A 17822-nucleotide genomic window follows, 5' to 3' on the forward strand; every position below is an offset into this window, starting at 1 on the left:
AGATAGCCTTTATTTTTAAATAGAAGTTGAAGTGAACTCACTCTGTTCCTGGTTATGACACAAATTAATTTAAGTAATGTCAGCAGAAAAGCATAATTGGGTACACACTTAAATTTGCAGAGTATTGCTCATGAGAAGTAGCATGCTCTGCAGTTTTAAATGTGCTAGCATAGATAATGCATGCTTGTTTGCCCATACAAACTTGTCTCTATTAATAACAAAACAGTATAAAATAGTTCATTTAACATTTCTAGTGTTCATGTTGAAAGTAAAATACACTGTATTGATTGTTGCATTAATAAAAGGGCTAGTTCTGAATGCTGCCAAGTGCAAGTGTCCTTTTACCAGGAAGTTAAGCCGCTTTTCTTCATCTACAAAATCCAGTGTGTAATTTCAAGAGCAACTGCTTCTGTTATTCCATGATGGCGATGGTCTGCTCATGATTGCAATTGAGCTTGGTGTGCACATCATAATGGGAAGTAAAACAAAATACTAAATAGATAGACATAGTCTGTATAATTGAACACATCCAGTAGCATTAATTCCTGAACAGTGTGACTGTGTTATACATGTTAGGTGCATTTTGAAGTGAGACACTACAAAAATGGTGGGATAGTTTTACCTGAAATGTGAAATGCTTGAGATGATTTGGCCAGCTCATGGTAACCATGTTTTTTATGGAAGTTGGATGTTTCTTCATGGGAGCATCCACTGGTAATGTTATAATGAAAATAAGTAACTCCCATCCCTGTGTTCTGGCAAAACACCACCTTTTTAGCCTCACAGCTTCCTTTCTTCTTCACCCCTGTTGTAAGGGATTGCTACTGTTTCAAGTTATGTGTTAAGTTTTGTATTATTATTAATATATGAGCAATGCTATCATTTTATTTTGTGTAGCACCCAAAGTAAAGCAAAATTGTTAGTTCATCATCCTTTTAGTAATTACTACTGGCAAGCTAATGCAAAATTAATGACATGCAGCGTTATTTACTCAACTTGCAGCTTCTGTCAGAGGTTGTCTATTTTTATAAATTACATCATCCTTACTGCAGAACTCTCATATCCATTGGGATTTACTATTCTTCCATTCCCTTTGGAAGGGCTCACATTGATGTCGTAACTGGATTTGTAATTGTGATGAGAAGTGGAAACTGAGAGAAACATTGAAGCCATGCAGTATTTTCTGCAACTGAAGTGTCAGTAATATTTCAGAGGAGTTTTTTTTTGACATATTAATGCACTGGGTCCTGTCTACAGCTTGCAGAGTTGACAATGACCACACATATGTAAAACTTTGGTTAATGACAGCCTAGATTTTCTAGAGTAGCACGATTTTATTGCTGATACTGACTTGTGATGTGCTCTTTAATACTGTTAAAAGATTGTTTTTCTGGATGTAGGGTGTAAAATTAAATGTGAGGTATGTCATCAAAGCATAAAATTGTTCATGCAGCAGAAAAATGGATTTTTCATTACTCTTTTCTAAATTGATCATTGCACAATGTAACTATATACAAATATTTTATTTCTAGCAATTGGACTCTATGATCCTTGTTGAGTCCCTTCCAACTCAGCAGATTCTGTGATTAGAGTTGAGGAAAATTAAAGAAGCAAATATATACATGTGTAAAAGGATATCCTCATTAGAATGTAGAATTAGAAACACTGTTTGTCTATAAAGTACATATGGGGAAATGGGATCTGTCCTATGATATTTGTAGAATGCCATTACAGATCCTTTCAGTGCTGGCATTTCTGTACAGACCAGTATCATGAGTGATTGTAGTAGTGCAGTTATTTTCCCACTAAAGGATGGAAAGAAGCTCTCAGTTCATTTTTTTTCCTCAAGCATCTGAGCCACTGTTATGTGACCTGAGCTTGCCATAGTGACTTAAAATTATTAGTATTATTGGGTATTTCTGAGTACTTTTAATAAAGCCTTGTATTTGACTTGACTAGTTTCAAATTATCATTTTGCTGAGTGAATTTCAAAGCTCTAAAAAAATTAACAAATTTAGTAGTTAAAATATTTTAAGCAACTATAGAATTGAAACATGGGGAAAAAGTAGTGATCCGGGTTCCAAGAAGGCAAATGGCATTTTTGCCTGGATCAACAGTGATTGTCACCTTGTACTCAGAACTGGTGAGGCCCCTCCTGGAATCCTCTGTTCAGTTTGGGTCTCTCACTACCAAAAGGACATTGGGGTGCTGGAGTGTGTATAATGTGTGGTGAGTAAACCATTTGCAACTTTATTGGGTAGATGTGTGTATTACAGGGTCCAGGCTAGATCCTGCTGAGTGCAAATGCCATTATCCATCCTTCATTCAGTAGCAGTTCATTTTGGGAGAACTAACAAGTCCTAAGTAAAGCAAGGTAGTTACCTTGAATTTACCACAAGGTTTGTCTGTGAATTCTTTCCCTGTCCTTCACCACCCTATTGTGTAGACATACTTTTTATGCACTTTTTAAATGCCTTGTATTTGCACTTTTCTGATGGAAAAATTTTTAATATTTTTCCCCTTTAGAAACCCTTTTTTTGAATGTAAGGTCTAGTTAAAGTGTTAGTGTTCTGTTGTATGTGTGATGGGTGTTGGGAGCTGGGCTTTATGTTTGAGTGGTCAGTGTTAATTATATTTGAATTTTCAGACAGTAAAGTTTTAACATGCAGCTGGAACAGCTGGCAGGTGTTATGTGTGTTGTTGATGAGCCTGGCAGAAAACCTACACATGTTGTGTTCTCACACTTTTTCATTATTTTATATGCAAGTGTGTATGCATGTCTTACAATGTAAAATATTTTACTTTTCCTTCCTTTTATTTCTAAATCATGTATTACTCTTGAACACTAATTGGTGAATGAAAGGCCAGGAACTAACTGGTTTTCAAGTTTTAGAATGATCTGTGGTGCACAAAAGACCACTTTAAAAGTAAGAATTCTGACACCAGTCTTGGAATACAAAACAGTGTAAAACCAAATTACAAGGGAGACTCAGTCTGGCAGCTGCGCTTCTACCTATTTTTATTTAACACTTCTGTATCTAGGTAGCTGATCTTGTAATTGCAAGGGAAAAAATATAGTGTTACATTTGCAAAATGGGACATCCATCAAGTGATGGTAGTTGGCTTCCTGATTTATTTGATTAGGGATGAGGAAAGGGCATTTCTTAGACTTTTATATTAAGTTTTCTTTATTTGAAGGGTATGGTGTCATGGTTTGACTTCTTTCCTATATCAAACCAATTTAGCTCATTTTGCTTGATAATTATTTTTGAAGTAAAGGACATGTGAAATTGCATGGGTTTGTTGCTGATAAAGAGATCTGTATAAATTATTTCTGTTCAGTTGCTAGAGGCAGGGCACAAAGCTCTCAAGATGTGTTAGTGCATGGTGCATTACACAAGAGAGGATATGCAAGGGCACAAGGCGGGAGTTCTCCCCAAAGAAAATGATCTTACACTAGTAAACTCTTCAGTGTTGATTTTAATTGGGAGCCCCTGGAGTAGGCTCTTCAGAGAGTCTCCTGGCATGAGGCTATGGCTGGAGACAAAAACCAGTTATTTCCTTCCAACAGACAGCTGAAGTGAGGGAAAATTCTCTCTAACAGCAACCAGCTCTTTCAAAGTTAAGCTTCCTCAAACCACCAGAGATAAGTAGTAAGCTACTCTGGGAGATGTCCAAGTCCATATTAAAAAAGATGAACAGGCAGTCTGGTGGCTTTCTGCTGGTCCCATCTACATCTGCACCTTGAACAGAATTTCAGATTCTCCCTTAAAACTTCTAAGTAAGAAACTGTTAGAATCACACACACACAGAATCACAGAATTACTAGGTTAGAAGAGACCCTCAAGATCATCAAGTCCAGCCCATGCATTAACACCTCAACTAAACCATGGCACTGAGTGCCACATCCATTTTTTTTTAAAACACATCCAGGTATGGCTACTCCACCACCTCCTCAGGCAAACAATTCCAGTACTTTTTCACCCTTTCTGTAAAAAACTTTTTCCTAATATCCAACCTATATTTCCCTTGGCCTAGCTTGAGACTGTGTCCTCTTGTTCTGTCAGTTGCTGCCTGGAGAAAGAGACCGACCCCCACCTACAGAGACTGCACCCACCTTTCTGGGAGCTGTAGAGAGTGATAAGGTCACCCCTGAGTCTCCTTTTCTCCAGGCCAAACAAGCCCAGCTCCCTCAGCTGTTCCTCATGGGGCTTGTGTTCCAAGCCCCTCACCAGCCTTGTTGCTCTCAGAAAAGCATTTTGTATAAGCTTAGAACAAAACTACTGCCCCTTCACTACTGCTGAAGTCATCCAATGAATAAATAAACAACAAGAAATGACAGAATACCAGCTAGCATTTACAGGAGACTGAAAATTCTGGGGTTTGTTTGTTTTTAATCCATTAATATTTCATATTGAGACATTAAATAATTGTTCCCCTGCCTTGGTTGGTCTCAGATACATTCAGTTCTGTGCCACTACAATCATCCTTGCAATGCAAATATGTCAGTGTATTTCAGGTAACAGGTTTCAATGGAACTACTAATGACCGTAACAATATAGAATGTGGATAGTTGATTGGCCTCAGAAAAATATCTGAGTTTTATTTTTACATTTTAACAGTGAAGCAGTAGGATACACATGGATGAGTTATGCAGTATCCACCTTCTTTAAAGTTTTTCTACATTGTTCTACAACAAAGAATGTGAAATTTTAGGGTTGCCTCACATAAGTGAAGGACTTGTGTCCCTGGATTCCTGCTGTGAAATTGGTATGGACATGATGATATGTGAGAGTTTTTGTGGATATTTTGTTAGTTTGTTTTTCCTCCAAGACAGTGGACTGATTTGTATCTCCGTAGTGAACCTTGTCCCCAGCAGGTATGGACGTCAAAGTGCTGTTTAGATCTGGCAAAGACAACTTGCTTCTTCTGTATGCTTGGCATCATGATTCTTGACCTTAAAAGTGTGTCTGCTGTTTTGCGTTCATGCTTTTCTCCCCAGTTAAAGAACAGAAAACACATTCTCTCACCTTCTCTGACGTAATGAATATGCCATTGTTAAATGTAGTCATTACACCAACGTGAGAAAATTTTGTAAACATTGGGAAAAATTTCCATCTATCCTGACATAATACATTTTTTCCACTTCTGAAGTACTGAAACAGTTAAAGAAATGAAACTAATCTGTGACCATTCTGCCAACTGAAGTCATTAATACTGCAAATTTTATGCCTGATTTTTAACTTTTAATAATGATAATGTATAGTTTTAAAGCCATGCATTCAACTTTATGCTTGTGTAAGAGTGAGTGCTTTGTTTTGTGTAAAAATCACAGGTAAATCAGTTAAACATGACATGAAGTGGCTTCACAAACATGCATATAATATATATGTATGTACTATATGATTTTGACAGATATTCTGGAAATAGGACATCTTGTCGCATTTTGGATGAGTGACCATCCGTAGGTTTTCCTCGTATCTGTTCTAACACAGTTGTCAAACATTAAGAGGATTCAATAGCAAGTATTTTAGATGAATGCTATAAGTTGCTCCCATTTTAAGATGGACAGCATGCAAATAAACACTCTGCTGTGCTGTGCACAGAAGGTGACAAATGAGTCTGCTGTCAGAGGGAAGATTGGCACATCCACCCAGCTGAGGCACCAGCCTGACTGCTCTGGGCTTTTCATTATTTTAAAGATCTGGATTATGGATTCATCTGCAGCAGCAGTTCAACAGAAGGGCATTTGTTCAAATGGTCTGTAACATTAGTAAATAAGTTATCAAAACAGCACGCACCAGTGCATTGTAAGTCTTGCTTTGGTGTCACCAGTTGTGCAGTGGACATTGTTGCAGTGATGGCAGTGCCACAGCCTTAGGAATTAAAATAAAATAACACACTGTTACTTTATCTGTGTGTTATTTTAGTACCTTGGAGTACATATTTGGTAATTTTCTTTTATCCAACAATTTTATTTAAAGTTCTCAAAGTTCTTGAGAAAATACTTATGGGATAGGTATGCCTAGACAATCCCACGTCTGCTTTATGCTGATAAATAGGAGCTCACTTGCATGAAGTCAGGTCATACGGCCAGAGATTTAAATTGTTGGCAGTAAATTTGTCTGAATACTTTAGAATAAGATTTATGTATTGTATGGGACATATAAGTGTATCATAGCATTTTGAGTGAATTATTGTTCTGGGTTTTAGTGGTTTCAGTTGGTGTTTTTAAATCTGATGGGAGCAACAGATTGTTACGTAGTAATCTCTCTGGTAAGGTTAGTGGGAGGCAGAGAACACCAGCATTATAAAATTCAGAAGTATGCTCCTGGGAGCTTTAGCAGTTTTGTGTCCAATAGCACTGAGCTTAAATTTAAGTTTTAAACTTCTTCCAAGTGAGGAGGATGGGAGAAAAAGAAGATAGGTCTGCCTTATTTCCCCTAAAATGATGTACTCCATTTTTGCACTCTTCAATTTAGCTGTCTGTTATTCCACCTACACAGCTGTGTGATATCTGTGTAATTGTCCCTTCACTGTGAATGTTTTTTCTAGCTACTGGAGTCATGCAGTGGCAGTAAATTCGGTGACCTTAGAGTGTTCTGTTGGTTTTTGACTAGGTATTTGGCCATGAAGGAAATGATACTGTGCATTGTGTTTAAAGGGAAGGGGGAAATGTGCTGATAATTTCTGATTTTGAGGTACTTCAGGAAAAAAATTGTCTCTGTGTATGTAATCTGTATAAAAATTTAAGTACTTCTGTAAATAGTTGTGAGCTCAGGTAAATGCTTGAAATTGAGGAATTGAGGTAATCTGTTGTTGCAGCATTTGTCATTAACCTAAAAATGACATATTTAATACTCCAGGCATTGTTGGCACTGCTTAGGAGAATGATATCCATGTGAGATGATGTTCTAGAATGTAAAATAGTTGAGAGACATTGCAGTCAGATGATACACGCTGCTGAGATCTTTACCAATTTCTACCTAGAATTCAGTTTTGCTTGTGAATCCCTAATCCTATGGGGTATTCCTAGGATGTCCATACATTTGTAGTTGCTTTTGAAATGGCTTTTTAATGTTCTTTTCTGTGACTCATAAAGGGACACTAGATTTTTAAAAAATAAATACAGTATTTTGAATGCAGTCAGAGATAGCTCATCATGTGCAATTATTACATGTCAGGTGTATTAACATTTCATTTTAATAGCCTAAAAACATTTGCAAAACTGTCTTGGCTTCCCCCCCCAACTTTTAAGTCTCAGCAAGGAGTTCTTACATGGGTTTTGAAAAACCCATGAACAGAAAGTTGCAGGTTGGTTTTCTGTGATGTATTTATACTTGTTTATGATAGAAACTTTCCCCAATATATTGTTCTTGTGTTTTACACTGATTTAAATTCCAATAATTTTTCACTGTAAACTATAACAATGCACTGGACTTCTACTTTATTTTTTTTTTGAAAATAAATTATATGAGAGTATTTTCTGTACTGAAAACGGACAGTATGTTCACTCACACCATACCTGGAAATGGTGACAGTTGAGGAGGAAGGAGTAGGGAAATGGAATCAACCATTTATTCTTAAAGATGTTTTGACTCACAAATTGCCATTGAGTGGTGTTGTCTTCACCTAATTTCATAAATGTCACTTCTCACATTTTGAGGCTTATTTTTCTGTTTTGGAAACCACAAAGTTTTTGTCAGTCTGATGCATGTAAACATCCATTAAACTTCTTAGGTTAACAATTTTTGCCGTCATGGACAAACTACTGGCTTTATTTACTAACAGATGAGTAGAGGTAGATAGTGGTGACCAGCATAAGTAATAAGAAAGTTTTTCATGGCAATGTTATATGAAAGTTTTGTGTTTTACTACTATTTTGATGGGTTTAATCATGTTTCCATGTTACTCATGAAGGCTTATGGCACAGAAACCTATGCTGGATTTTAGCTGGAAATATCAAGTGATGCAGAGAGGGTGCATGTTGACAGTTGTGTGTGTGATGGAGTTCAGAAAGTGGTGTGCTGCCTTCCTGCTCTGGGGAGATGTTTCTGTTTTGGCAGAGCTTCATTTTCTTCTTAACATGAGCATAAAATACTCATATTCTGCTCATGGTGTTAACCACAAGGCCACCCAATCAGACTGAAGAGGATTTCAATTACTTTGTCAACAAGTAGTATTTTTAAATTTTGTACTAGAAAGGGTTTGCCTTAGCTTCCTAGAATTCATAACTTCTGCTACTTCTAATCAGCACTTCATCAGAAAATTGATTGTGCTCAGCATTAAACTGTTTTACAAGGCTTAAGCATAATTTAATGTTCTAAAATCTTCTGTTAGTTGCACTGGCACATGACAAAGACTTTCAAAATTCTAAACTAATTGTTGTAATTGAATAATTTAAAGAATAACTTTTCTTTTAGAATATATTGAAGACCAAGGGCAAAATGTCATTAAAGTCACATAAATGTAAATACATTCAGTTTAAAAAATGCTGCATATGAAACTGTGTCCATTGAAGAATTTTGCAAAAATAGACTGGATTATTTCAGGATCTTCTCCACCATTACTAGAATTCATTTCCACTAATTTTTATAGCCTCATTTGCTAGCAATCATTGCCAGAAGTGAATGAAATCAGTATGTAGCAAACTAAGCTCATTATCAGTGTACATGTTAATTTGGGGGAAGGCAGCTGCAGATTGTATGACATAGCATTCTGTAGTATCCAGTTTTTTTCCTGTGTATTTTGCCTCTGTAACAACTGTTCAGTCTTTTTTTCTATTGTCCTTGTTGGGGAAAAAAATACTTTGAAGTTATTGTAAAGCCAGATGGTCTCTGATTTTAAAGAATGTGTTGTAAAGATGTTACAGAGAACTGTATAAAGTTGAAGCCTAATGGAAGTGGGTCAAGTGCCTGGCTTGGTCACTCCTGTGTCAAGTGTTACAAACCTGTGGCACTTCAGAGGTGCATTGTGTGGGACTGACAATTTATTGCTTGAGCACATCCCTGTTGCATTTCAGCTCCTCTGCAGCGTGATTTTACCAATACACCATGAGAAGGGGTGCCATGTAAATGGGAGTGACTGGGGATATTTCTGAGTTTAAGATACGATTACATTCTGAGGGGAGAATTATAAATGCCATATTTATGTCAATCTCATCCCTGTGTGTTTTTAGTAGAATTTGTGTGTTCAGTGTGCAAGGAGAAGCAGCAGCTCCATTCAGAAAGGCTTGAAATGGTATGTTAAAGGTGCCTGGACATGTACCTCCCACACCCTGTGGGTGGATGTCTCTGGCCTGTGAAAGGGCGAAGCTGCTGAAAATCTGAGCGAGCTCATCAAGTGCACTGTTTGTAAATACGTGATGAAAATGTTTACAGCTCTGCAGCAGCTCTCTTTTGGGTGGAGGGGTGGGGTGGGGAAGGGAGGTGATGTCTCTGCCTTAGCATTATCTTCTTGAAAAGTCGTGTTCAGTTCAGGATTTGGCGAGGAAAACGTGGCTCCTCATTCCCACCCTGACTTCAGGGATATTCTTAGGAGCCAGCAGCGAACGAAACCCTCCCCTCTGGGGATGCCTTGATCTTCCGAGGCTGATACGAGACACAGGCAGGAGCTTGCTGTTTTATCTGCATTGTCCATCTCTACCTTAATGAGTGAAACAGTTAAGTATCAGAGGGGGCGAGCCTCTAGGAATGTGTCTTCCATTTGACTGGAATATTTCGGTGGATAAAGGGAGAGGGAGGGAGAGGAGAGAGAGAGAAATCCACTTACATCACTCGAACTGCATTGAGTGTGTGCCTGTGTGCAGGTTAAGAGACAGACTTCAGTGTCTTTGCTTTCTGCAGGAAGCAGCAATGCCGTTTGTATCCTAAGAGGAATTTTTTATTTAGAAAAGGAAGCATTCTTTCTACCCAGGAAATGGCTTTCCTTGTGCGTTGCTATGCCAACTGCCTGCAGCCATGGTCTTCCAAAGTAAGCACAATAACGTAATTATATTGGCGTATTGCATTCAGACTCATGATTCTCTGGGTTTTTGTGTGTGTAACTGTTGTATTTTTGTTGCTGACTCTTTGGGCGGTAGAAGTGCTTGTCTCGATTGTGAGGAACAGGCATCATAAAATTAAATGCCCATCAATGTCACGCTGCTGAGATTAATTGTGCAAACTTGGTTAGCTGAGTGGAACAGAGATCACTGGTCACTACTCTGTCAGCATCATTAGCAGCCAGGGGAGGAGGTCCCTCTTCGTGTGCGCTGCTGCTGCTGCCCTGATTTTGGGGGAGTGCAGGCTGGTGGTGGCGGGAGGGGGGAGGCTGCATTTGTGACTGTGTGATTGCAAATGAAACAGGAGTATTAACAATGCTTGGCTGAGTGCTGGAGGCTGGTTCCTGCACCCTGACCAATATAATACTCTATTAAGCCTTTTTGAGGGAGTCTCTGTGCAGTCAGCCATTTTAGCTTTTTTTTTTTTTCCGTCCTTTTTTTCCCCCCCTCCTCCCTTTCCCATTCCTCAGGCTCAGGGAATGGTTTTGTTCCCTTGAATGGATGCTGGATATGTAGGGTTTCATCAGGCTCTGTGCGTCCTGACACGCTTCGACTTTGAGTGTGGCAAAAATGGAGACGAACGGCGTCGTTGGGATTGCTGCTCCGCACTACAAGTGCGAGGGGGGTTTTGAGCTTACCACTAGTGACACTTTCAGCTCCAGCCTGCTTTCACCCCCTCCGCCTCTTTTTAATTTAATGCTGTAGAGGGTGACTTGCCATCCATAAGAAATTGGTACATGATGTGTAAATTCAGTTCAGCTTATGTTTCTTCATTATGAAACCACTTGCAATCCCAGCTAACCATGGAGTTATGGGCCAGCAGGAGAAACACTCAGTAAGTATTGCAAATTGTGTTTGTTCTATCAATAACCTGTCACGGGCAAACTGCATGGAGATTGAAGCTGCTTGTCGTCCTGCTCTCGCTGCCTTTCCTGCCTGTGGATTTCATAGCGGGTTTGGAGGGAAAGCTGCACCTGAGGTGGCATTAATGTCGGTGGCTGTATTTGAAATTGCTTTTAGCTTTAAAAAGGCAACTCTCTAGGTTCTTTTTGAATGTTAAAAATTTACTGAAAAAATGCTGACATGCTGTGGTTGGGCAGGAAGCTTTGAGCACTCGGTTAAAATCATGATGCATTTGTTAAAACTTTAAAGCAATATGTAAGCTGTATAACAAGTGATATAATTGTAGGTGATGATAAGAATATTTATTCTGTCTAGTGTGTGGCACTAGTGTAGTTTTGCCTTGTAGCATGGCGTTGAACATCTGTGATACACTTATGCTGAAATGCAGAAACTGTTAGTAAAACATGGAATGAACAAAAGGCATAAGTACTGATGCTTTCTAATTGATCCCATGAGTCAGCTACACCTTTGTCATGCTTTAATCCCATAGGCTGCCTGTGTTTATTGTTTGGGAAAAATGCATTCATAAGCAGAAGAGCAAACATTATTTAACAAGGCCTCAGGTGTCAGGAATTAGAAATTTAGATTTTGCATGACAAAAGGGTTCTGTAAGTTCTATAAAAATGTATAGAACCTTATTGCTCAGTTAAAATGTTTAAAACTTCATGCTAGATTTTATATGATTCAATATAGTTTCCAATCTTAAAATTTATTTGTTGGGAAGATATTTATGAATGTGTGTTCTGTGACTACTGTGTCTTTAAATGTACATGGGAATGTGAACTGTATGTTCAGCAGATACAGTTAAAGAATCATAAATAGTGGGAAGAGGTGATAGCAGGAACTTTCTGAAGGAAGAACATTTTTTGGCAAGAATTCAGTGTTGATTGTGTAGAAATACAGAAAGTAATCTAGAAATGTTTTAGAATGTGTCCAGTGAATTTCTCCTACATGTGTAGCAACGTATCACAGTTTCTTATCGTAGATTGTTTTGTTCCTTTCCCTTGTTAATTACATTCTAAGTATAAGGGAGTTCATGTAACCAAACCATTTGGTGTTCATGAAATATTTAGAACTTAATCTAAAAAAAAACCAAACATAACCCACCTTTTTTCCTCCTGAAACTCAAGCACTGAAGAAGCTGAAATAGAATAGGATACTTTGAATTTGCAAATAGGAATAAAATACAAAAGCTGCATATGTATTGCATATGTTTTCCTGCTCTTTCTCCTCTCCAAAGAATGTCAATGAAAAGTTCTAGATTTACTCCGGTAGCACAACAAGTTTAACTGATATTAAATAAGTGCTTATAGATAAAGGAAAAAAATAAACTAGCTTTTTAGAAACTCTACATTACAAACTCTGTCATATTCTAGTTGTATAACTTTGAGGTATTTAAATCACAGAGATGAATTTCACTCTCCAAAATGGAGATTGCACTAAAATGTAGGAATAGTAAAAGGAAAAAGGTCAAGGTATTGCTTTATAACTGTCTCGATACATGCAAGAGAAAGAAATCATACTATCTGATGTGCAGCTGCAGATTTTGCATGTAAAAAAGACTTAAAGACTATATAGAACTTCAAACTGTTAGGACACAGACTAGCTCAGCAAAAACCACTGCATTAACAATGAAACTTTTCATGCCTGTTCACCAGGTAGACATTATTTTCCTTGGAAGGTAAGACTGGAATATGTTAATTTTTCATAGAGAGGGAAGGGAAGTTTGGAGTTCCAAGGCATAAGACTTTATCTTACTTTGCCTAAGAGGGAAAACTTCTTGAATTAATAATTTCTGGTAATGAGTTATTTTTATGTTAGTATGTTCCCAGAATTCTAAATATTTTATTGATATCTGACTTGAACTTATTTCAAGGAGAGAGGCTTAATTACTTCTGTGACATCCCCACCCAGAGTCTCACAGCTTGATTTGCTGGAGCTGAATGCAAAATTCAGTTCCAATCTGGAACTGAATGCAAAAATCTCCTGTGCAAGGTTTCACAAATTTCTGTGAATTAATTTTACTTAATGCTGTTAAATCTTAATTTCACACTAGTTTAGTTAGGGAATGAGGGATAAGGTTTAAATCTTTTGTTCTGTGAAAGTGGTATGCAAACTGGCCATTGTCTTAATCATGGTGAAAATGGTGAGAGGAAGAGTAAAAATGCTCTTGTGTCTCCTACATTTTTTTAATATAAAAAATAAAGTCAGCAGCATCAATCAAGTGTATTGATCTTGCATGCCTCATATTTCATTAATAGGAGAAGTTTGAATCAGTGCTACAAGCACATATCTGAAAGTGATGTTCCCTGATACACAACTACTGTCATCTGTTTAACAGGGAGTAAAATTATGCTGTGGGTGAAAGATGGCAGAGAAATGAAAGTAGGGCTGTTGTAAAAATACCTCTGCTTAGTTCTTGTATTTGATGTACTTTACCAGATTTTGTGTAATTAAAGGAGTCTCAGAATAGTTTGAGTTGGAAGAGTCATTAAAGACCATCTGCTTCCAACCCCTCTGGTATGGACAGTGACACCTTCTACTAGGCCAGGTTGCTCAAAGCCCCATCCAGCCTGGCCTTGAACACTTCCAGGGATGGGGCATCTTCAGTAGGTTCATTATGTTTGGCTGTGTCCTTGCTGGTTATAGGAGTCCTCTCCTTTGTAGGGCTTTCATTATAATTTTCTTAATCTGAAATTTTAGGAAGATGAATAGTGTTGCAAAAAATATTATTTTGTGGATGTTCAAACAATCTCTTGAAAAGCTTCACACATTGCATCTTGCACCTGCTTTATATGTAGAAAAAATCACATGGAGGTCTAGTGCATGAAGGTTCCCATTGTAGGCTTGGGCCTTGTAAGGTGCTAGCTTTTGACCTCATTTCTGTTTTTCCTCTGTATCTGTTGTTTCTGTTGTTTGTAGGAGCTTTACTCAAGGTCAACTGAAAAAAAAAAACAAACCAAAATTAAAAAAACTGACAGGTATAATGACTTGTAAAAAATGAGACTTGAGATGCATAGTTCTTATATGACTGTGTACTGATTAACAACTCATGAATTGCACAATACATTGTATTGGAATAAGAATCCCAATATTACCAGGTAGATTGTGCCTGGGCCAGTCTGACCCTCGCTGCTAGGCCAAAGGAGGCAACTGCGGTGTGTCACCCCAGAGACACCTTTAGCTTGCTGGAGGTTGCAGCTGGGCACTGAACAAGTCCAGGCTTGGTAGGAACTCCGTTTACCTCAGGAGGAAAGCTTCAGGCTAATGGTGAGGAGAAAGGAGATGGATTCTGGTGGAGGGTTATATCCAGAGCTTTATTCCATGGTCACAGAGGTCTGAATCTTGGCAACAGCTCCAACAGAATCGTGAGCACATGGTCTCATTACCTCTTTAAGCTCCCGGGGCAGGGGGAGGGAGGGGACAGGTGAGCCACCAACCAGGTGAGAGGGGCAGGGTCTCAGGGCAGGATGACACCCAGACAGGCCAATGACCTCTGGGCATAGGGGCATCCTTTGACCACACAACGACCTTCCTGGAATGTTAAGCCTGATTGACAGGACTCAATCAGCAAGGGGGCGAGGGGGAAGGGAGAGAGGTATAGGCACACCTGGGAAGGGACCCGGAAGTTTAAAACAGGCTATTACAACACACTGCAACAACAGTGGAGTGGCTTATTGACAGCCTGTAAGAAAGTATATTTTTACTTCACGTGTAATTGAAATAAAGTCTCTGAAAAAGGACAAGTTTTGCTGCTGGCACAGTGACACTTCTTTAGTGATCATGGGTGCTGCAGTCTTTGATGTGCTCAACCTGTCTTGAATTACTAAAAAATACTGAAAGCAGTAAATCAAATTTTTGGGTTGTTCTTACCCTATTTTAATTCATAAAGATTTGTGGCCATGTGCCAGGGGTCCCTTCCCTCCCAGGAAAGAGAAGGAAGTGAGTGATATTTTGAGGAAAAGTCTTGAATGGGGATTGTTCAGATATGGTTACTTTCGTTTGATGTGTAGTAAAGGTGCCTGTTGGCATGCTTTCCTAAGAAATCTAGAACTATTCTAGAAATAATTTTCTTTTACTGGAGGAGATCATCAGTATTTTTCCTTGACTCATATAATAAATGTAGTGTGATATAGATGTTTGTCCTTTGAGTGAGTATCATGCTGCACTACTTAGTTGTGGAAAAGAGGTGTGGTGATGTGATCAGATGGCTACAGTTGCTAAGCTCCTTTCTATATCTGTATCTGGAACAAAAAATAGATGTATGAAAAGGTCTAGGCAGTAGTGACCTGTTGGCTGCTGCAGCTGCTGATGGTTATGATTTTGTTCATCTTGATGAATTACATTTCTCTGGGACTTGATACAGATTGTCATCTTCGGTTGTTTGGCACCTTTATTTTTGGCACTTATTGAAACCAGATTTCTGGTTTGGCCTCTTCCAATTATTCCTTTCCTTTTAATTTGCATAGTTTTTTAAAAAATGTCCTCCCTGGAAGCCAGTAAAGGGGTTGTGGATTTTTCATGTGATTAGAAATAGTGTTTCACCTCTTTATAAGTGCATTATGATGGAGTCTTTAATTGCACGACCGTATATCTTCTGCAAGATTTATCTTGAGGTGGATGGCTTTGTAATGAGCAGCTGTTTGATGTGTTGGGCTAGCTTCAGTGCTCAAAAGGCCAGGTTGTGTTTATGGTGTACTGTTCAAGTCTTACTCAGAAGAGAAAAGCACAAATATTATTCTCTTCTGTGGCTTTTCAAGATGCTTGTAACTACAGTGCTCAGGCAAATAATTAAGGTATTGCGGGGGCAGCATTATCTTCATTTTTCAGTAAGGTCTGCTGAAGCAAATCTTTGGCAAAACATAAGGGCAGAATTTTGAGAGCCTAAGGTGGTCATTCCACAGCACAGGAAGGTCTAAATAAGCATTCAAAGGATGGATTTTGTTGCATGAGTTTTCTATATTGGCCCACTTCAGGCACTCAGAGCCTAATGCTCATACAAAAGGTTGATACTAGGTGACTTGCCTGGCATCCTTCCAGAGATCTGTGGTAGACTCTGGCTAAATTCCTGTTCTGCAGGACAGCATTTAACTGCAGATTTCCCCAAAAGCTTATAAATGGCAAAATTTGGGTCATTTCAGAGGAATGACTGTGAATGCATTTAGTGACCTGTAGAGATGGCAATGAGAGCATCCTTGGCACATAGAAGATGTCCTGCTATCTTTCTGTTACGATTTCAATGCCTGGGGATTGCACAGCATATTTCAAAGTGAGAGAAGAAGGGGGGGGGGGGGGGAAAAAGGGAAACCCTCAAAACCATACCAGAAAGGCTACCATCTATATGTAATGAAGTAACTACATTTTTTTCAGGTCAGCATGGGTAGTTGATGTAGAAGATTGCACAGTAGGGCATTTTTTACCCAGTTTATGAAGTAAGAGAGTTTCAGGTCTCACAACATATTCAGTATTATGGCTCTGGTTTATATTCTAAAGTGGCCAAATGCAGTGGTGCTGTTGGAGTGTTTGCAGAGTGATGTTTTTGATGCTGCATACTGGAATGTGGCATTTATAGTCACAATGCAGTTGTGAACCTGAAAAGGAAAGTCAGCTTCTTCCAAAATGCTATTTTGAGACTGCGAGACTAAAGCTATTTATTATTACTGAGTTGTTGGCACTCCTGCCTGATGATCAGATGTGCTGAAAATCTAGCTGCAATTGAGAGCTGCTGGTACCCAACAATTATAAAAAACCAAAAACTATCTGAGCAACCGAAAATCCCAAACATCGAAAGAAGTAAAAAATCCTAAATCCCTTAATATAGTGTTGACTTGCTCCTGATTCTATGAGTTAATAAAGGTATAGGAAGATGAAAAACTCTAAAAAGCAGAGATAATGTGTTGTGTTAAGTAACCTAAGTTAAAAATAACTTAAATATGGAATTCACCATATGCACAATGAGTAGCATGAAGTTCATTGTAACTAGAAGCAAGCACTAAGAAAACCAAGGAAATCCTGTGCCTCAGTATCTCAAGTTCATTATTCCACCTGCAAAATAATTGCAGTCCCTTGCTGTATACTGGCTCAAGGGTTTTAATCAGTGATACTTAATGCTGGTACTTCATTTCCAAGTAAACTCAACAGTTTAGCGAACAAAATGGTAAAAATATTCCAGTGAGAGGAAGTAAGTTAGAGTTTTTGGGAAATTTAATTTTTAATTCTCTAAGGCAGGGGATCTCAGTGATATGTAAAGAAACATATAGCTTATAAGAGGATTAGAAAACGCTGTGAGTTGTGCTGCTTTTTTCTGCAGTCGTGACTGCTGCTGGTACTACTCCAGCAGCAAAACAAGGGGAGATGTCTCATGTTCTGTATTCTGCTGCTAACATGAAGTGAAGCTTATCTGCAAAATGCTTCTGTACTTGATAACTTTACAGGTTGTCTGCAAAATCAATGAAATATCAAGAGATAGCAGGAATGATTTAAGAATTATAAGCATTAGGAAGTGTAATTTCTAAATTCTAAACTAGAATTGCATAAACATTTAGGCTATGTTCAGACCATCAGTACTCTGGGATCATGATATTGGTGCTGGAAACTCTGAAGTGTAATTTTTTTAAAGCTTATTTGAAGTTTTTCTTCAATTGTCTTGCATATTTTTTATTCCTTGTTGTATTCTAGGCTTTAAATTGCTACAAATTGCCCCTTAACAGCATCCTTGATGTTTGGAAAACTGAGCTAATTTTACTAATCCCTCATTGAATACACATGGGTGTGATTTTTGCTTGACTGAAATAAAGACAAGATTTTCAGGATTTTAGGGTTATTTTATTAAAATCTGATTTTTATTTTTGATACTTTAATTGCAACAGCAGATATA

At 38.2% G+C, this 17822-nt stretch overlaps 1 protein-coding gene across 7 annotated transcripts in view; it reads left to right on the forward strand.

The window, feature by feature from the left end:
* RAPGEF2 (Rap guanine nucleotide exchange factor 2) overlaps window positions 1–17822 on the forward strand; it is a 185028-nt gene that overhangs the window by 103854 nt on the left and 63352 nt on the right. The window contains exon 1 of one of the 7 annotated variants that reach the window (XM_059470300.1): window positions 10695–10877. The exons of the other annotated variants lie outside the window; for them this stretch is intronic. Coding sequence (XP_059326283.1) covers window positions 10818–10877 — 60 coding nt within the window. The 5' untranslated portion in view covers window positions 10695–10817. Of the gene's footprint in view, window positions 1–10694; window positions 10878–17822 lie in introns of those variants that run through there. 7 annotated transcript variants of the gene reach the window in all.

This window comes from Ammospiza nelsoni, chromosome 4, assembly GCF_027579445.1.
Source record: "Ammospiza nelsoni isolate bAmmNel1 chromosome 4, bAmmNel1.pri, whole genome shotgun sequence".
Lineage (NCBI taxonomy): Eukaryota > Metazoa > Chordata > Aves > Passeriformes > Passerellidae > Ammospiza > Ammospiza nelsoni.